The following is a 21,916-nucleotide window of genomic DNA, read 5'->3' on the forward strand; positions in this document are numbered from 1 at the left end:
AGTTGACAAAAAAGCAAAAGAGGGGGGGGGGGGGGGGGGGGGGGGAAGGTTTGACATATAATGAAAACCAAGCAAAAATTAAAACACTTTCTAACATACAATAGTCATTGTAAAAGTACAATGAGTCTTGAGTCTTCACTCAAGAGCAGCTTCATGATAAGATTACACAGTTTCACTATCCTGGTTTACAAATATTCGTATGTTGTAGAACATCTTACTCACCTTTGGATCGAGTGGAGATATCCATCCCCTCCACCACCTCCTGCTCTGCCTTTATTTCCTCTTCAGCCAAGCTGCAGGATTCGAAAAGGTGAATTAGAATAGTTATAGACCGTATAGAAGTTCAACATAACACTGTCAAATACAACTATATTAAAATTTCTGAGGAAATGAAAGGTTTGCTGTTTGCCAGAGTATACATTGACAAAAACATGTAGAGAAACAATCCAGGTACAAATGTATGCTACATGTTACCGATTACAAATGTAACATTTTCATACTAATGACAGTCTTGTAACTTGTACTGAAGATTATGTCACTGTACGTATAAATTGTATGTGAGACAAACAGGAATTCTGTTCCTTGTAGCTCCTAATCTAAGGAGCTATAAACTGTGTGGACAGATGCCTGCTAACATTTAAACACTCACCAGCATCAGTGAACAAATTAGCTGAAGTAACAGATTTAGCAACACAGAACAGCTTGCAAAATTAGAAGGTAACATTCAATTTTTAAAACTATTAAATAAATAATTTCAAGGATTTTGAAACTAGACTATGTAACAGAAAATGGAATATTTATAATTTATTGGGAATACAATTCCACCAATTATTAACTATAATAAAGAGCAAACAGAACAGAGTTCTTACTATCATTCAACCATTCAGTCTTACATAGACAGTTTTAATTCACTCCAGGTAGGATTAAACGATTAAGTAGATGACAAACTATATCTGACCTGCTGATATTCTACTTTCTTATAGTGATGCCATTCAAGAAAATAAATCAATGAATTTGGCTAGTTAAGTCAGTTTGGGGAAGGAAGGTGGAAGGGAGAGGAAAAAAGAACTAGAATGAATATTGAGTTACACACCATTTTTGGAGATCTGACTATTGTAGATGAAAGATAAAAGAAAACATGATGTTGAAGCAAGCCCAAATTCAAAATGATAGACAAATGAGGTTATGGTGCCTGAAGCAGGTATCAGAGTTGTCCATTAATATCACCAGAGCACAACAGCCAAGCAGGATGTAGATCTCTTCCTCTGTAGTGACAACTTACTGTCTAGTCTGTTAATGTAAGTTGTTGCTGATGCCAGTTTACATTGATATGGCAGACTGTGAACTATCGCTGCTATGGAGTGGACTGAGATTCCATTCAGCCATTCCAGCTCTAGGGACAGCTATTTCTACCACAGAAGCCAAGAGGACAGCTAGAGACCTTTGCTTTAGCCACTGTGGTTAAATCTGCCTGAGAGCGCTAATCAGAGCTCAGAAACAACACTGAGGACGTGGTTACAGTTATATCAGAGAAACTCTTCAGCCTGACTAACAGTTTATATTAGCAGGAGTTTTGTTACTGGTATAAATTAAAACAGCTTCCTAAACAAAGTAAAACTTACCAGCAGAAGGACTTTTTAGTCTGGTATTTGTAAAAACTACTTTTAATCAACTATCAGCTATGGGGGGGTTGGGTTGCAATTCCTTTCATAATTCTAAACAGGACAGTTATGTCAGCAAAAATTTTAAATACAAATTAACCAAGCTCAATGTACGGAAGACCCAAAGCTGAGAAAATTTGTGAACTCCAGAAATCATTATTCTTTACTTGTCATTTGTATATAGCAATAATTTACAAATTAAGCTCTTTAAAGTTATAAAACACTGAAGAGAAGTTCTATTCTACCCGCATCCAATCTCCCAGCTCGTGGACTATGCTGTTAATTTCAGTAGCAAGGAAAGGCACCCCTGTGACCAGAATTATGGTAAATGTGTAGCACAGTTGACTGTGGCACAATGCTTCTCAGATTTATTTTTCATGGGCAGATTAAATGCATAACATAGTTGACTGTACTACAATGCTCACCGATTTACTATGCATGGGCACATCAATTATACTGCACATTTGTTACACCCTTTCCCAGAGGGCCTCCAGCAAAGAGGAGCTGGCAGTGTGTTGCAGACACCAAAACATTTCATGCACCACTTGCCTCTGCCCATTCTCTTTCCTAAGCAATGGGAAGGGATGGGCTCACAGGATGGGTTCATTGTTCTCTTCCCATGTTGCATTGTTTTTTCTTCCCCTCCCCCCTTATAAAATCCTATTTCAATATCACCAAACTGTAACAAAAAACATATTTTTAGAATATCATGTATATATGATTAATAATGCACACAGGTAAATACGTAATAATACACACTAATTCTGTCAAGAATGAAGTAATTTGGCGGTACACATTACCTGGTTTTAAAATATAGATCCAGTTTCAGCCACAGACTAGGACATGCAAGTCTTTACGAGACTCAGGTTGAAGTCTTAAGATCATTTTACACAGGTTGCTACTAAAAGGAATGGTTTCCCCAATCCCTAACCTCGTGTTCCAGAAATCATGCTCATTTTAACTGAATCAGTTCTGTGATCTCACTCACTGTGCAGCTGGATGTGCAGAAAAGAGGAAATGGGAGTGTACCACATGGGGAGAAGGGGGGGAAAGAGTAATACCCTTTTAGCAGTGGCTCACATTTAAGTTACATTAAAGCAATCATAACATTCCAGACTCATCGAAATCTATCAGGTGCCATTTTGTTCAAATGACAATCTCAGGGGAACATCATACAAGAAGAAAGATACAGAAGTTGCTACAAGTCAGTATTAAAAGACACAGAGTTGAGAAATGTGTGTGACAGCTCAATACAGCCACACAGTAGCAGGAACTGTTCCTACATCCCTGACCAAAGTAGCACGGGAAGCTACAGAGCTGACTGAAGATGCTCTGCACCTGTGGGCCCAAACCTAGCACTGCGGGGGTGTTACAGGTCAGGACTCCTACATGTTAGTTACAGCATATGAGGTTTCTTCAGCTCTAAATCTGTCTCTCCCCATCTAATGAGTTTAATTTAGGAAATTCAGCCAGTTTCCTCCATCACCTTTTTGAGTGTTCTTTCAATAGATCTATAGAGACAAGAAAAACATTCTTCATAAACAGTTCCAAGACGAACAAAGTATCTTGACTTGACACATCTCTGATACATCACATAAAAGATGCCTGAAGACAGCTTTCCCAAAGATTTGTATAAATGAACAGTCAAAAATGCATTCACCACTTGACACAAAGGTTCTTCATTTTTCTTAGCAATGGAGGTGCATATATCCTGTACACACATATGCACACTGTGCGTCACCCACAACTAAAACAAAATTCAGCAATTATCTACTATACTATGAAAACTGAGCCTTAGAGGAACAGATTGCATCTCCATATTCTCTACTATAATTAATCTCACTCAATCTTTTAAGGGCATAAACATTTAAGTATGTAAGAGAATCACTGAGATTGTTCTGAAAAAAATCAAAATGTTGGGGGGGAACAGTTAAATAAGCGTATTAGACATAGCTATAAAAGATACTTAAAATTCACAGCTCTTCAGAAGCATCTCCCATTGTTTTATTTGCTGTAATGTATTATGACTTGCACAACATGACATTGTTTGAATGGTGGCAGCAATGATTGTAGTGGTAATCTTTAAGACTCAAGTTTGTAAATACATGCTAGCAATTCACAGCAAGTTTACAGTAACTTTTCTAAAGCTGACAGATCTTTTCACCTTTGCACCTTCCATCAATATAAGCAATATTCTTAAGATGCTTTATAAAGCACAAACTTCCAAACACAGAAATTTCACTAGCAACAGATTTCAAATTAAATAATTCAAGAAAAACAGGTCCTTAATGACAGGTACCTTACTATTACCCACAACAAAATAAAAAGAAAATTAAAAGCAGCAGCAAAATAATTACAAACAAGCATCTAGTTCTATGGAAACAATAACTGTGTGATCAAGTAGACTATTCTAGAAGAGTTTTACTTTGAGAATTCATTTTTGCAGGGCTTGGAGCTGTTATTTCAGATAGCATGCATTATGATCATGCATGTGTACTATGAATGTGATGCTCTGAGGTTGCGGATCAGAAATGATACTGGTATATACTCAATTAAGTACCTAGATGAAAACAATAAATACCTTAGGTCATTCTGAAAGCTACTCTTTTTTCCTCATTAAGATGAATGAACACAGAGGAACATATTTTAAGAAAACAATTGAAATTTAAGCTTTGCCAGTTTCACTGTCAATTGACTAGAACACCAATTAATCATTTAAAACTTCCCTACTCATATTGACAAAACTTAGAAAACAAAAAAAAAAAAAAAGGAAGAAATTGTTTTCTAAAATGTTAAACTAAGTTGTTTCATACAAATTATTTTAACATGTTTGAATGAGGGCAGAAGGGGTGGAGGTTATTCCTTTGGGGATAGTTGGGGACAGAAAGAAAAAAAAAAATAAGGATTGCAAACATACAAGATTTATTGATACTTAGGTAAAAATGCAAAAAGAACTTAGCTGCCTAATTTTTAAATATGTTCTCTATTAAAATGAAGAAGGGTGAGGTTTTTTATATGACATTTAGTTTTTCAAATTTCAGACCAGTCAATAAAATACTGACTTTTCTGTTTAGGAAAATCATTCCTGTACTAGTAGTATTACTTACCTGAAAAAATTACATATACAAAAATATTTAAAGCTGCTCTAACCTATATTAACTACAAAGAGCAATTAAAAGTTGCAGATGAACTACTGCACCTTGACATTTAACCAAGAAAAACTGACAGATATGGAAAACCACTCGAAACAGCTAATGCCCACATACACAATCTAGATCTACATTAGGGAAAAAACACATTAATTTTAAATCAAGAACTATATATTTATGGAATTCATTTTTCCTTTTAATTAATAGGAAACAAAACAAAAAAACCCTGATTTAAGACTATAAGCACTAAAACTGAATTTCATCCTTAAGATAATTCCTGCCTCTCCTATATCACATTTGTGAGTAGCAATTCTAAATAATGATTTCAAAAAATTGCATTCAATAAAAATTTGAAAAAAATATTTGCATGCCATTGCTGAATAAATAGCAGCTTTGTATAAGCACTCACCTATAACAGTCTCTTACTCATCGGTAGCTATGCTATTTATGCAGGATTCTTAAAATGGCGTCTGACAGCACTGCACTGCCTCATTCCTGTACTGTAGCTAAAATGGTAGTTTATTCAATAACAGTATCTCTTGTTTAAACAGCAGTGCTATATTCGAAGCAAGCATCTAAATATCAGAAATGGTAAATTATGACAAAAGGACACCTGACATCCAAATGTTTAACTAAAAAGGCAGAAGACAGGGAGTTTTGTGAAGTCACAGGTTACTAAGGAAATCACTCAATTTTAGATTCACTCTCCAGTTTGAGTGTCTCATATTTTACATTTCTTTTTGCAGAATTCCCTGCAAAATGCTCAATTGGTATTAAGCAATTAACATACACAAAATGCTTCTTCAGATATCTACATACAGTAATGTTTAAGCTAGTTACCTCTGATAACAAGCAAAGTAAATATATATATATATATTTTTAATTTAAAGAACATCTAGGTTATTTTTAAAACCTTATTCTTATTCAGTGTGCATTCAAAATAGCTCCACAAAAGAGAAAATCAGGGGAGGGAGGGAGATCCTTGGTGTTATACCGTCTTCTTTAAGACTATAAACTCTAGAGCTGAGGCCCAAGCGAGGCGACCACAATAGCTAGAGACTTCAGATGCTAAAAACATAGTTTGAGAACAATCATGTTTGAAAGTAAAGGTTTATACTGGCTAAATTAAGGATGTTAACATCCTGCTACAGCGTGGTTTTAATCTCACATTATGAAACACAGACACTATGACAATTGGCAACAAAGGGTTAACATAAGAATGACAGACAATTTCTATCACATAAATAAAACTCAGTTCCTATGTAGCCATTTCTAAATTAGACTTTAACCCATGAATACAAGACATGTTTATTAATAAATATATTTAAAATACTTTCTAAATACAATTTAAAGGGCCAAGCTTGATGGCCTACTATGACTGTTTTCAGTCTCTGGTTTGCAGACCTCCTCAAAGCCAGCGTACTACTACTACTAAGGGGTTTGCAGACAATAACTAAGTAAATCAAACCTAGTCTAACAGGCTTAAATTCACTATAATGGGATTCATGTGCCCATGGGAAAAATATTAGGGATCCACAAATAACAAAATTTGAAAATTGCTGTCTACTACATTCTACATGGGCAAAGGTTATGTTCAACTTCCAAGATATTTAGGAGATTCAAATTAATACCCTGAATTCCAGACAGAGAAGAGGAGCGCTTTTACTGAGATTTATCACCCTTTAACCAATTATGCTGGAATGGCACCATTGCTATGGAAAACTGACCACGACCTATCACTTTTCAGCTACTGGATCCACATGGCCAATACACTTGAAAACAAAGCAAAAATGAAAAAAAAAAACCAAACCACCAAACAAAAAAACCAAAAACCCCAAGCAAAAGCGATATCACAAAATGGAAGACAGCTCAGGAAGATGAGCCAATCAAAGTTTGTGGACACTGATATAAAGGGCTAAATTTGTAATGTAATCTACCTATTTACAATTTTTGAGCATGAAGTTCCTTTTATTACATGCTTCCTCAGTAGCAATGTAGGTTTTCCCCTACATTTCAATACTCCTGCCTGATGTGGGGGAGGGAATGTCATATTTGGAGTGGTTTATACTCTGCATTTTTTTCATTCTCAGCATGTTAAGTAGTGTGATTTTTTTAAAGAAATCACTCAGTTTTTCCCTAGCACTATTTAGCTTCCAACTAAAACAGTTTGTCTGCAAAGAATAGAGAGCCATGTAGCTTTTAAAAAGCTACTGTTTTCATCATAATTTATAATCCAGATCACTCCTTTGTTTTTCCCCCACTGCATTCTTTGTCCAGCTAATTACAAAAGTAACTGGATGTTGGCACTAAATAATAATGGCTAATCATATTCATCCTGGGCAATTCAAATTACTCTTTAGTAGCCAGAAAACTTAAAGTGCAATTATACGATTAACTGCTAGTTACATTAGAATAATGGCCATTTGCTACAAGCTGAATAAACCTCAGCTACATTGCTTCATACATGTCCTGTTTAATTGTGATATTAACAAGATCCACTCCTGTAAAATCTTGGGTAGAAAGAATACGTGCTTTTTCCCTGCGTCTATCACTTAAACAAAACCCCACATTCCTTCTATCCTGAACAGTAGAAAAAAAAAAAAGGCACAGAGTCCTTCTTATTATGCAATCTATGAAAGTGAGTGATAACATCATACCTTGACAAAGCACCAAAAATATATGAAATTCTTCAGCTTGGCTGAATTTGCTTTACTTAGATGGAACAAAGATGGTAGAAATTTCCAGAAGGCCTTTCTCAGTCTTGCCACTGCAATTGTCAATCTTTAACCTACCCTCTGCTTCTATTGGCTCAAGTACTCCACAGAGCAGCGCGATTGGGCTGATCTGTAAAACAACACTGCTGTCTCTACCTTGCCTCAGACATCTTGCTGCAATGCAGACATTTATTTTTTGTGAACTATAAAAGAATTGTATTTGAGTGATTAAAAATAGTGAACTTTAACAGACTCACGATGTTATGTTTCATTACATGCACAAGGGCAGCTTATACAAATATGCTTCACTGTCAGCAGTGTGTCTGGAGGTGCAGATTTGAAACAGATCCTAGTTTAACAAAACCTGTGGGAGCCATTTTAATACAAGCTTTCTGATTGCAGATCACTTACTCCTGCTTCCTCATATTAAACAAATATTATGTTGTGCACTACTTAAGACTGAAAGTAAACTGCTAATGTGTACAAACTACTGCTAGGAAAATTATGTCCAAATGTAATTTCTGTTTTTAGCTCCTGAAGAACAAAAACCAGAATAACTTCTTAACTGTGTTAGCATTTTTACGTGTGCTGAAAAATGAATTAAAATTGCATACAAAAATGCTATCACATGAAACAGTGGCACAACCCAGCAGTGTTTCAGGTTGCAAACTGAACTAGACATTCTTATAACCTAACAAGTAACCAGAGGTAAATTGCTATGTTACAGAATGTTATCAAATACATGGCAACCTTCTATAAAAGTTAGCATGTAACTGTGCCTCGGTGCAGTCATTTGCAAAGCTACCTTAGCTCTAAGTTCTTTCCTAAAACCATGAATGTGTGTTGACTGTTAAAACAAGTGCAAAAATTATATTAAAAGCACAAAAGAGCATCCTTCCTCTGCTTTTGTAACAATACTGGTGATCAGTGTTAAAGCAAGCGTGCAAGCACTACAATTAAAATCTTAATAAAGGGCACAAAATGTTCTAAATTAGTTATAAATCAAGCAAGTTTGGCTGAGATTATACTTTGTATAGTATCAGAAACATATGCTCATTGAGCTTTATTTACTTTACTTCATAAGATCACTTCATTGCTGAGTACTAGCACTTTCATCACACCTCAAAAGCCTAAGGAACAACGAAAATGCGCTTTACCCTACAAACATGGTAATTAATGATCTATGAACAAACAGCAAGTAGAATATTTTTCACTGGCCTGAGGTAAACAGGAAGTATAAGCTTCAAAGTTTAGAGGCAAATTATCAAAAAAAATAGTGCATTCAAATTGGAACAGTTAACATGTACAAGTCCCTTAAAATGGACGCAAAGCAAATCCGATATTTTATATGACTAACCACTAACATTACTTCATCTATTGGACTAACTGACCCAGTAAAAACAAAATGTTTGGTAAACTATTAAAAATGTTCAGAAAGTAGCATGCTGCTTACTTACCAACTGTTCAAGCACCCATCTCATTTTTCCAGTTAAGAAGATACAACAGGCTGGCAGATTTGGGAATTGATCAAAAAGGAATTTCTTGAAATAATTACGTAGCATTAAACCAAAAGTTTAAAGAAAAAAAAAAGGTAAAAAAACCAAGAACGAACAACATGTACTACTGTCATGAACCACACATGATTTTATATCCTCTGGACTCCACAACACAGAACTGTGGCTGATACAGTGTAAAACAAAAAGGCACAGATAAAAGGCACATTAGTTTATTTGAACTATGTAAAACAAGAAAGCTAACAGTTCAAAAACATTTTCCATAAAGAATCAGATTTGTAAACAGATGTACTGCTGCATTTTATTGAGCAGCAACCCATTTCCAAAATCTGCAGCATAAAAACTCCCTTTTAAAGGAACAAAATATTAACCATACATTGTCCCTCAGAAAGAAAAACACGTCGTATTAACTACTCCTGCAAGAAAAAAGGTTCAATAATCATTTTAAGTTAAGATAAGCTGCATAAAAAACATGATGCAACAGCACACCACCACGTAGGCCCAATATCTACAATCTGCCATTAGCACTTTTTGCTGATGTCTAGGTTTTTAAAAATCCCATATTTTCTCAGAGATAACTTATCTTAGCTATTCCATTCACTGTTTAGAAAGGTAAACTTGCCTGTTCTTCTGTCTGCCATTATCCCTGCTTGACTCCCTGTAGGGCAGTTAAATGCATCTGCTCCCTAGCTTCCATTTTCTCTTCAGCAGGCATGTGACACAACAGACAATAGTGCTGGCAAACTGCTCAGAGAGAGAAAGCTTCTTTGGAATACCAGGATCTTGATAAACTCTAAAAACACCATCCTCCTGTGAAGAAGTAGGTATGCCAAGGTTTTGCCAGTCTGCAAAATAAAGCTGTGGCTAATGGCTACTAACCATGTGACCCAAGAAAGCAAATTTAAACAGTTCCAACTTAATAAAGTGCTGTGGTGTGAGTTTTGCACAACAAATCACAGAGAATCACACTCTCAACCCACAACTCATAGGTCTTAGAGAAAAAAAAATGTAAAAAGTAAGGCTTACCTCTGTGGATGCATTGTTAACACAGTGTTATGTCAATACTTATAAAACATGGAGGACAGGCTCTCAGTACTCAGGCAGAAAGGGCTTGGCACTTCAGCTTGATGATCTGTCTTCCTAATAAAAGCTAATCCCGGATTGGCTACTTTGGTAAATCTGAATGTAAAGCTTCAGGGGATTGGCTGAAACACTTCCTGAGCGATTATCTTTGTGCGGCTCTGGCAAGCAGGAGCCATCCTGTGCACAGAGAAGACAGGCTAAGCTAGGCCCGTTTCAGCAGAAGAAACTTGAAAAGAAACCCCAAATGTGCACTCCCCGTATAAAATACACAGATTTTCAAGCGGAGGGAAGTGATCGCAAACTGCCTGCCTGAGCAAACGTGTCCTAACATGCCATTACTGGAGGCATTTGGATATTTTAAACCTGAAGGAGGAAGAGTTCACCCAGGTCACAAAAGCTATTCTTTATAAACAAAAAGCTAAATTCACTTTGCTGGTGTTCTGCAATGTGTTGCACGGAGAAAGCAAGGCCACAGAAAGAGAGGAAAACATACTGAAAGTGAACATGCACAGGAGGGACTGAAATTAATAACTGAAAATTCTGAGAATTCTCCTATTCCAGAATTTTAAGGTAGTAACACCTACCGTAGCAACCATATACCGACAGTGTGATTTCTTTAGATACTAGGATAAGCCCAGCCTTAAATAGGAAAAACTTCGTGTCTCATTTCCACAAAAACTACTATACTATTGAAATTACATTATCACAGAGGGTTGCTGCCATTCAGTGCTTGCCCTCCCTGTTTACAAAAATCCTGCAAAGCATAACCAAAAAAATCAGTATCACACCAGATACTGTTCTCTCCAAACCCCCCCCCCCGCCCCCACCCCCCCCCCCCCCCACGCCGCCTGTTACACAAAAATCTGACTTCCGTATTAGCCGGCTGCAGCTGCAGTTTCCTGTCTATTAACCCTGTAGGACTTGGTACTTTTTAAGGTACAATACTGGCCCTAAAAAGACATAGATTTCTCTACATGGCAAGTTGTCTGTCTGCTTTCACAAAAAACATTAATATAGCTTTTCGGATGTTTTTGCTTTACCTTTTATCTTTCACTAAAATTCTGCAAATGAAACAAAATGAGAAAGCGGCATGTAAGCAACCGGTTTGATCTTGGGCCAATTCCCAAGCATTTGATTCAAAAATGCGATTCAGTTCTCTTCCCTAATGCAGTGAAAGTGGGAGGATTTATTGCTATGCCAGGAAGGAAGAAAGTCTTAACTCCAGATGAAGATTTTAAAGGTCAAATCTTTAGAAAGGCCCCAACAAGCCTTTACACTTTTGTTCAAAATTTTGCATCTGTATTAGGTAGCTCGGCATTATCATTCTATAGCCATCAACAAATTACAATGGAAACCGTAGATGAAAAGGTGATTCTGAAGCATATTGCATATTTTCAAAGGATTATTTATTAGGGGAAAAAAAAAACCCAACCAAAAACAAATGGAGTTGTAGAGGGAGAGGTTTAATATTAAAACAATAATTATTAAATAATGAGCTAAAATAACCAAAGCAAAATAAACATTCTTCTAATACAGCATGCAAGATCAGGATTGTGCAAAACAGATTATAGAAACCCCCCTCCCATAAATCAAGGCCAGTTGCAAACAGAATATGTACTTCACTCAAGTGCTAATGATCTCAGAAGCAATTACCACAAATAAAACTAATTCCCTCCCTTAGCTCCAACCAGCACCTTTCATGATAGAACTACTTTACCACACAAACCTCTTTGCTTGAGAGCCGACATGACTCATAACTATGCAAGTTAGTAAAATTAATAATCCTACTCCGCATTGTCCCATACTGCGTTCAGATTATTTCTTGAGATATCATTGTCACAGGAAAACTGCCAAACCATCCTATCACTGTGCTTACATTTTTCTGTGTTCTTGCGTTTTAGGCTGCAACAGCAGATTAACAGCCCAGAGTATAAATTCTCATCTCATAAGTAATTCTGGAGTCCCTGCTGGAAGCATTTTCCCTTTTTAGCTTTGGCAACGTTTTTCAGGGCAGGGAGCAGGAAGGCTCATGGATTACACTGGCAGTTTGTTCTGTTTTAGGAATGTAGCAGAAACTAGAGAGAGTGCTGCTATAAAGGGAATCGTACAGCCCACTACAGCAGCAAGAACACACTGGAAATGCATGACATTCAAGTGCATACTCGCATCAGTTTTAACAGTTCAAACCATTCAAGATAGCTTTCCTTTTTAATTGCATACCTAAAGGCCTATGCTACTCAGAGATATCACCCCCACAACACACAAACATCCAAATTTTGATTCCTCCACGCAGTAAATGTGAGGATTGTCAGCCATTAACATTTATGCTCATTGATTGACTGCTCTAATATTATTCTATTTTTTTAAAAATCCTAATCCCTATGAAGTACAGCAATGGAGCAAAACTAAATACACTGAATTTGTCAATGCTTTGTGCTAACCAAGACCCGACTCTGGGAATGCAGTAATGCTGGTGGTGACTGGGAACACTGCCAAACTGACACACTTGAACTTACCAGAGAGAATCAGCATGCAGCAGATAGGTAGAAGCAGAAGCAGCCTTAGAAAAGGCCTAAGGTCCTATCCTCTTGATTCAAGGAAATGGTGGACCAAATGCAAAAGAAAAATTGAGAAACCTTCAGTCATTAGCAAGAACAAAAACCTAGAAAGTATATCAGATGGAATATAGCATTTGTATTCGGCCACAAGGCTACTCTGCTAAAATAGACAAAGAATTCTGTCAGGAATCAGAAAGGGAAAGCTTGAAATATCTTTCTCTATTTTCTTGTCCATACACATATTTTGCAACAGGAGGTACAAGTCTGGTATAATGACACACAGGAACATCTGGAAAATTCAGAAGATTTTGTCTGTTAAGTCACAATGATTTCATGTCCTACTGCAGCTTGACCAATCCTTTTACATAGGAGTGGTGAATTTTTTGGAGGGGGAAGGGAAAGAAAGGTAAAGAAAACAAAGAAGAGAGACAGGGGAAGCTAAAATCTTTGTTAAAGCAGAAGAGAGGGCGGAGAGATTAGATTAGCTAGTGTTTGTCCTTTTCAATGCTTTGGAGATGTTAAGGGATACAGGGCTGTGAGGCAGGAAAAAAAAAAAAGGCTAAAGAGAGAAACCAAAGGAAAGATGGAAAGCACGAATTCAGTCAAAAGGAAATTAAAAGACAACAATGTTCGAAGTGCAACCTACTATATTTAAAGTTCTTTGCAAAGAACTCTGCCCGCTGTGCAGAATCTCCAGAAAGCATGCACATCAAGCACCACAGTGTTGTAAGGGACTATACTACTTAATATATACCGAAAGCCTCAAAATTAAACAAATACCAGTAAGGAAGAGATTTGTCTGTATGACGGAAACAGGGGGTTTGATATGTACCCCTATAGGGGGTGAATCATCACTGACAGAGAGGGAACAGTAGGTGATGGACAAAAGATGGACCTTTAAAAATAACATTTTGAACAGGTACACAAAAGGAAAGGGGGACTGTCATGTTTTCCAAGGATAATAATAAATAATAATAATAAAAAAAACCTGAACAGGGGAAAGAAGTTGTATTAAGGGCTTGTAGCTTGGTCCTGGATTTCAAAGTCATTGACTGACAACCCTAATTTCTAGAAAAAGAACATGAAACATTGTAATTCAGTGTCTTTCCTTTTAAGAGTTTTTTCCACCTTTTCCCCTTTATCCTGAATCTGCCAAAGTATCAGTAACTGCTTAAAGACCAGAAGATAAGACTGCCATCTGATACAGAATCCAACAGTAAATGTCTATAAAGGCAGTTCCCAAATTTTTTAAAGCAGGCCGGGTGCTAAAATTAGTGAACTGCCTAAGAAGGTTGGTAATTTTGTAAATTATCAGAAACTACTGGAGAATATGTTTGTGCCAAGTAGGTAGCTGATTTGCCCATAAGCTTAAAAGGCTTTGAGGCCAGATGCATGCATGCATTTGTCCTTCTGAACAATATCTTTGAATACTTTTGGTTTACATTACTTGTTCCGGATCACAATCATCATTCATTGTCTGCAGATTAAAAAGCTGGTTTTGTTTGTAATATACACTGAATATCTGGTGCATTATGAAACTTTCTCTTGACAGCCATTTTTAGTATGCTATGTAACTGCCTCATACATTTCCTTCTAAAGGAAATCTCCATTCATGTTCAATCATCTGCCAAAAATACCTGAAAAAAAAAAGCACCCTTGAGCCCTTTCCTTCAGCAACTGTAGCTTTTTAAAAGAGGTGCTACAGCCTATGTTATCTTAAGGCATAAGCGCATATATTTCATCCCTTTCACCCCCAGTTTGAACCAATCTTTCCAAGATTTAACAGCTGGGAGCTGGGCTGTTGCTATCCTGTATAAAACAGGATTTTCATTATTATATATTTAAATTACACACTCTGTAGTAAAAGCCTAACAGATATAATTTATTTCATATTTCATATGCAGCCAAATACTTTTTCAGTTACCTGGAAAGTAGCTCTGAGACACAAGCAGATATATTGCATGTCAGACGTAAAGCATATCCACCATGCAGGTGAACTACACCTGTGTAGCAAGTGGATTTATCATGCCTGCTCTGTGATAACATGGTAACGAGTCCAACTCACTGCACACGCAAGGTCTGTGGCTATGGGAATGTAGATAACCTGCATGAGAACTGGTACAAAATCCTGAAAGAAGTCTGTTTCACCAAGGGATTCTAATGCCCAAGTGTGAGACATCCTGCATATAGCACTTATTCTGACATCAAGGTCCTTCCCAAGAAAATAGAAGAAAGTCACTACTGTTAGGGAAGAATTATTTAGGACCAGGTCTGGATAATGCTAAACTCTAGTCCTATTACTATGGTTTCTTTTTCTCTTCTGATTTTTTCACATTCAGGATCACTTGGTGAACATGACTTTTTTTTGCTGGTGGGTTTTTTTTTTTTAATAAAAGCTGATTATCTCACAGAAGACTCCACCAGCTAAAGCTCATACCAAATATGTAAAGTGATGGAATTACAAACATACTATTATTACAGTGATTTTTCCTCTCTCCTAGGCTTATATCTTATCACAATCCCCTGCAGATTTAGACTATATCACTCTCGCTTTTAACCTCTTTCCTTCCCCTCCTCATGCTAAATTTGCAGTTTGGCTTCAGCTTTAAGGCTCTGAATATTTACACCTTTCTCCTCCCTATCTGCTATTCCAATTGCTGTAGTCATCTCATTTTTGTGGTTTGCCTCTCACCAGCAAAAAGTCCTTCTTTCTTTTTCCACCATAAATGTGCAGTACAATCACTTTCACAAAGGCTTAACCCATAGTTTCACCGACTTTTTTTAAAACTCTTTTTTTTTAATTGGGTGTACTAGCTTAAGCATCTCACCGTTCCTTCCAGCCACAGCACTCAGCTCAGTCACACTTCTAGCAGAACTGTCTGTTTGGTTACACAGAGAACAGGATCAGTGAATCAAATATTTACTGTGTTAACTTTAACCCAGGAAAGGCACCAAGTCACAATAGTTCACAACACTGCTGCCCATAACAATCGTAGTGGCATGACTGAGAGAGCAGGAGTGAGCAGCTCAAGATAACTTAAACAATCAGTACCACTAAAAAATTTTTGTGAAACCACGTGATCAAGCACTGCATCCATATTTCCACCAGATCTGTGTTATTAACTATGTTTTCTTCATGCCCAAATGACACTGTAGATCTGTCCTTGACTCTTCAACCTTATGAAAGGGCAGGAAGAAAGAAAGCCTTTGAAATATAATCACGTCTCTGAAAAGAAGCAACACGTTTTCCAGCTGTGTCTTTGTCTTCTGAAGCCAGGTGAAAGACTTGCCCATAATTAGCACACATTTCACTCACATTAACTAACATCTGCGTAAACTGTTGAATTAATTTTAGCACCTTTACAGATTATTATTTTTCATGCACTGTTGGACTTACAGATGATATTTACTAAGCCCTCCTTATCAGGTGACAGAAATGAGGACACTCCTGAGCTAATGCCACTGTAAAGTTGTTTCCAAAAGGGAGGCTTACTGTAAAGAAATCTATACCCACATCAAAAAACAGAAGTCATGCCGTATTTATTCTACTTGCCAATAGCATAATAAAATCCAAGTGTATGTTAATTAGGTACACAAATAAGTCTTAACTTTGTGACTAGTCTGCAAGCTTTATTAAATTAATTTCAACACTTTTTTTAAAAGCCACAATATCCTCATATGACATTAGAGTGGACAGATGTCAGAGTTTAGGGGATTCAAAAGTGAAGTTGTATGCAACATTTCAACTACATAAGGAGCAACAGAACAAAAGTATAGGGGAAATAAATATATTTCTGTGTTGAAGCTACTATAGGTCCAAAAAGAACTCAAGCACAAATGTCAATTTAGCCTTTTATAAAGCATTATTCTGACTTCTTGTATAATAGTCTTGCTTAATCCTGGCTTTTAAAGATATGTTGGAATATAACATTCCAGGCACTACAATGCATACTGAAAACAATTTGTGATGTTACTCTGCATTTCAGTGTGTCATTAGTAATTCAGGAAATAGCAAGGTATTTTGCAGAGGAGGAAAAAGAATTCTGCAAATATTTCTTAAGCAACTCTATGCAAAAGCCATTCATAGGTGGAGGATAAAATTAGTACTGTGACCCTTGTTTTACTGTCTTTCTCTCGATCTCTCAGCTGTATTTCTCTTAAAATCACTCAGATTCCAGTCCTGCAATTTGCATCTTTTTAATCTCTTCTGTGCGTTCAGATAACTGCTTGTTCTTTCAAGGGATGTGAGAAAGTTTTGGGAAAACAACCAATCCTGGACATTAGCACTGTGCAAACATTTTAACACAGCAGAAAAATATGATTTGGAGGGGAGGGGAAAATTGTGTGGGGGGGGGGGGGGGGGAAGATTTGAGTTGTTATAATTCTAATTTACAGTGCATTTTTCTTCATCTTTATATAATGGCAGAAAAATACTTAAAGTACAAAAGGAAAAACTATACCAAGAACTCTAACTTTAGGATGCAAATCAAAATAATTTTCATGACTTAAATAAAGCCTGACAAAAGAGGTGCTTGCAACTCACCCCACCAAAATAATCTAAAGTGGATACAGATTATCAACTCCTTGACCACTATTGTAGTCTCATGCTTGTAAATCTGACATAGAGATAAACGCTAATTCACAAAGATGAAGAATATGCTCTCTGAACTGCAACCAGAGACACTATCTGCACATAGATTTCGGGTTCAGCTCCTGAATAAGGCCTTAGAATTTAATTAAACAAGATGGTTAAGTTTTATATAAGACTTTATTGCCACTGAAAGGGGTACTATTATTACCAATCCCATTCCCAGCCACACATTCCCACTCCTTCCATTGCACTGGATTTATTATTTGTAGAACCCTGCAGTGAGGCAGTTCAGTTTGCTCAATCAGCAGAAAACTAGACGGAACGGTGGGGTTATACTCTGCAGCCACAAATAGTGGTGGGAGGGAGGGAGATTACCCCTTTGAACAGCTAGGGGCAGTTAGATCAGTTCAAATTGTCTGTACGTCCCACTTTTCCCCAAAGTCACTGCTACAAAAAGATGACATACAAATATTGGCCAGTTCTCTGGACTTTCTGTGTTTTGACTTCTCAATGCTTCTCACTCATCTACAGTGTTCTGGGTAAGATTAGTTCTTTGCATTTCTGTGAGCAAGATGAACCTTTTAGCACTTGGCCTTTTCTTTTTTTCTCTGTGACAGTCTATATTAAAACCAAAACAAAACCATAAAACACAAAACCCACAGTATATTTGCAGCAAACACTTGGGTTTATTTACATGTGTATGCATTTGTTTAGGAAAACTTAGATCTTGATGGATGGATAGCATAGAATACCACCAGCATTTCAGATTGCACCCAAAAATTGGTATTGACATTTTTTCTGACAGCCCAGAAAAGAACAAAGGGACTGTATGATGAACAAATACTATGGTCTTTTTTTAAGAACTGAGCAGCATGGCTGTATAAGGCAGGGCTGTCAGCGGAAAACTTGAAATGCAGCTGTCTATAATTTAAAATATAAAAAACTGGTCCTATGTAACTCGTATAATAATTAAAAATTCTCTTTAATATTGCTTTTATTTGTAAAGATTTGTAAAGCAAATGCTGTAACAGGCAATTTCTAAATAGCAATTTCTTTGAAAGGTAAGGCTGTCATTCCTGCTTGTTCTTAGGATTTCTTTTTTAATTAAAAAAGTCATCTACACACATTTTTACATTATTTTGTTCTTCATGTTAAAATATGATGAAAGTTTACATAATTGTCCAACATTTAAATATTTCTATTTTGTATAGCTTTTACAAGCACTTGAAAACAATGTAAATTATTTACAGGAAAAACAAGTTCTAGTACAGAACAACCAGGCTTTTCCTGTAACAAATTTCAAACCTGCAAGCTGTTCCCTGTTTGTTGTCAAAGGACAGTTTCTAAGATTGGAGCCCCAGACTACACAACTCTGTAGCTTTGTATATAGAGTATCTGAACTATTCTTCACCTACTTTTGCATGTAATCTATTGAAATGGGATCCTGATCTTGATTTGGATGTTTCTATAGGATAGATATTTAAAAATAAACTTCTTTATACATCCGTAATAAGGACATTTTCCCCAGACGTTTAGTAAAGAATTAAAAATTTATCTATTTCTACTCACTCGGATACGTTCCAATAAAATACCCCTGTTACATCAAATGACCAAAAGCTGTTTTCCTTACTTTTTGTGTAGAAAGGAATGGTAATAATGTCACAGATGTGGCGTTTTTTTCCTTTCATAGTTCGCTAACTTTGGTAGAAGTGTAGCATCCCCTAGCGTTCATTTCTAGGTTATTACACTGGAAGAAAAATGCCAGCAAATAATCACTCGTATCTAGAAAATGCTATTCAGAACAGTTTTTGCCATAGGATTCAATATTCATTTTCACGTCGAGATTTTAGCAGACAGACTTCACTGATCTGCCTGATAACCATAAAAAAAAATCTGAGGGTGAAGTTTTCCTGAAGGGACACAGATCTCTCTCTACTGTAGCAGCATGAAAAGAAGCAAAGAGCGTGTTTAAACCCATGTATCGGTTAGTGTCAACACCAAGATTATGGATGAGCCATCCATGCCAGACCAGCGTGGCTCTTATATCAGCAGTCACCATTCTGGGCCTCCAGAAGAATGCTAGCCAGCAGTGTTCAGTGCTTTCCTAGTGAGGTAACCATGGAACAATATGTCCTGCGCTTTGATGGAAAAGAAGAGCTCACATACTTCTCATTATGCTAGGGCATAATCTTTCTCTAGCCACATCAAGCGCCTCATGTGTAAATTTAACTCCAGGAAGACAAACAAGCAAATGCAAAGCATTTGAAATCATTGCTAAGTCTCAGTCCAGACATGTTTTTGCCATATAAGTTACAGTTAAATATCTAGTGCTATGTAGACAAATCTTAGTAAACATGGATAAAAAGACAAAGGCTAGAAGCAAACTGGTTCTTTTATGGTGCAGCAGCAGACATAATACTGAGACAACTGGGACTCCTCTACTAGCATGCATAAGGCAACCACCACCAGGGAACACTCACATAACCCCAAGAAATATACATTCAAAAGAGCTCAACATACCCATGACAACACTGTGGAGAAAAGGAAGGCATATGGGCCCTCAAAACATACCTCTAATTTCATCACAAGTTATGACCAGATTCCTTCACAGTTCTGTCAACAATGGATGACACTCAGAATTAGCAGTCTTGCACAAAGCACATGTGATTTTTTTCAGGTTTGGTATGTCAAGTTTAAAGTCAGTTTTGCTATAAATCTAACTAAAAACCAGACACGTGTCTGAGCTTTTGGATCTACATTTTTATTTACATTAAAAGTGAGCAGTTGCAACCAGAATGTCATTCATTCTGAACTGAATATATTCCCATATATCTTAGAAAACTGAAAAAAAATTATTTCTTTCAAGTGGTATGACAATCACACTATTATAGTTTTACAGGTTAATCAAGAAAGGACACAATGGCTTAGTTCAGAATATCTGTGTTCTCTGCAGTAACCCAATAGACTTAGAGATCTAATCTACCTAAAAATGCTATGCACAGTGTGTCTTGAGCTTAGAGATGGGATAATTTCCAGTCACAAACACATGTTTCTATCTCTCACTGGTTTTCTTGACATCTTCTTAAGATTTTTTTTTTCCTGATGGTGGGAGGAAGCCACCTCACCTTGATAACATTGAGCATATAAACAAAATATAAAGTTCGTCCTTCTCTGGATGGCATGATGACACTGTTTTGCCAGCTAAACTGATAGAAATGAGCTGTACTACAAACAGTTTAACCAACCTTCCTAAGAAGAAAGATAAAGTGCTTTAGAAATAAACCTCTCCACCTGTCAGCAGCATAAGAGAGCTGCTCAGTTTTGAAATTAAAAAGCCAAAGGACTTTATTTAGTCCCGTTCCCCCAAAAATCTTCCTATGTCAACAGAATAATTCAGACAACTAGAGAGACATCTAGCAATATTGTAGATGTCCTAGAATATCATGTGGCCTCTAGCTTCTACTCCACAAGGCCAAGAGTCTCTCCTAAGTCCTGTATCATATGTCAGCACCATGAAGATATCTCAGCTCCCAGAGAGCACCTAAAATTACACTAGATGCCTCTATTTAGGAAGCTAAATCCCACCCTTTGAAAAATTCTTGGACAGTATGACATAGTTGGTGTGCTGGTTCATAGCTACCTGGAACATCAAGGAATCAAGTCTTTCACTCACTCTGGAGGGATGCTATGCTTTTATCACACAGGCTATACAGAACAGTCAGAATTAATATATCCAGACAGACAGACAAAAATTTACGGAATTCATTACTATCTCACCTGGCTTAAACTACTACAGCTGGTTTGTGAAGTTCTATACAATGCTACTTCTTACAGAGATGTCTTTATTGATGCCTCATTAATCTCATTAGTAAAATAGTTTTATGTGGTTACCATATAACAGGAAAGAACAATATTTTTCAGAACAGACTAATCTTATGAACATAAGTAAAGGAAGAAAGAAAGATAAAGCAGATGCGAAACATTTCTCCATGACTAAAACCCTTATAAAATTCCTTACAAAATTTTAACATATATATAGTAGAAGCCATGATGAACACATCTTGTACTATACTCCACTAATTAATACATTTAAAATATACACATCACTAAATCACAGAAGCATAAAATAAAGTCATTTAGCAGTACATACAATAATTTCTCCTCTTATGATCCCAAGCATGCACCTTACATTGTTCCAGCCACTAAAGTGCTATAGGCTACACCTTTCACTGTTTTGTACATGCACATGATCAGGAAACAATTCTTCCCAATGTTAATACCTCACTGGCTGTTTGACAGTGTAAGCGATTAAGCTGGGAGAAGCTAATTTGATAGTAGATTTTGTGGGAAAAAAGAAAGCAACAGAATAGAAATAAAAAGTTAAGTTTACACTGTTCAGTCTTGTAATATTGTTACAGTGGCAACAGATCTGGTTTTGGACAGAAAAGTGAAGAACATAGATTCTTCAGTATTTTCCCATATTTGCTTTTGTGGGTTTAGGTTATACAAGTTATGTTTATAAGAACACTAATTCTCTACAGTCTCTACTTACTAATTCTCAATTTTTCTTTAATGCTTAATTGGTGTAACCATTGCACAGAAGAGAGATGATGCTATTATTTACAGAGAATAAGAACAGATTTTTA

The 21,916-nt window shown here is 36.6% G+C and overlaps 1 protein-coding gene across 2 annotated transcripts in view; it reads right to left on the reverse strand.

Moving 5' to 3' along the window:
• ZMYND8 (zinc finger MYND-type containing 8) overlaps window positions 1-10,143 on the reverse strand; it is a 63,464-nt gene extending 53,321 nt beyond the window's left edge. For both annotated transcript variants that reach the window (XM_009282209.2, XM_019472833.1), the window contains exons 1-2: window positions 10,065-10,143; window positions 223-293 (exon numbers count right to left, since the gene is read on the reverse strand). In XM_009282209.2, the coding sequence (XP_009280484.1) occupies window positions 223-293; window positions 10,065-10,078 (85 nt within the window). In that variant the 5' untranslated portion in view covers window positions 10,079-10,143. The remainder of the gene's footprint in view (window positions 1-222; window positions 294-10,064) is intronic.
• Window positions 10,144-21,916: the final 11,773 nt, after the last annotated feature.

The sequence above is a fragment of the Aptenodytes forsteri genome, unplaced genomic scaffold (genome assembly GCF_000699145.1).
Source record: "Aptenodytes forsteri isolate BGI_AS27 unplaced genomic scaffold, ASM69914v1 Scaffold149, whole genome shotgun sequence".
Taxonomy (NCBI): Eukaryota; Metazoa; Chordata; class Aves; order Sphenisciformes; family Spheniscidae; genus Aptenodytes; species Aptenodytes forsteri.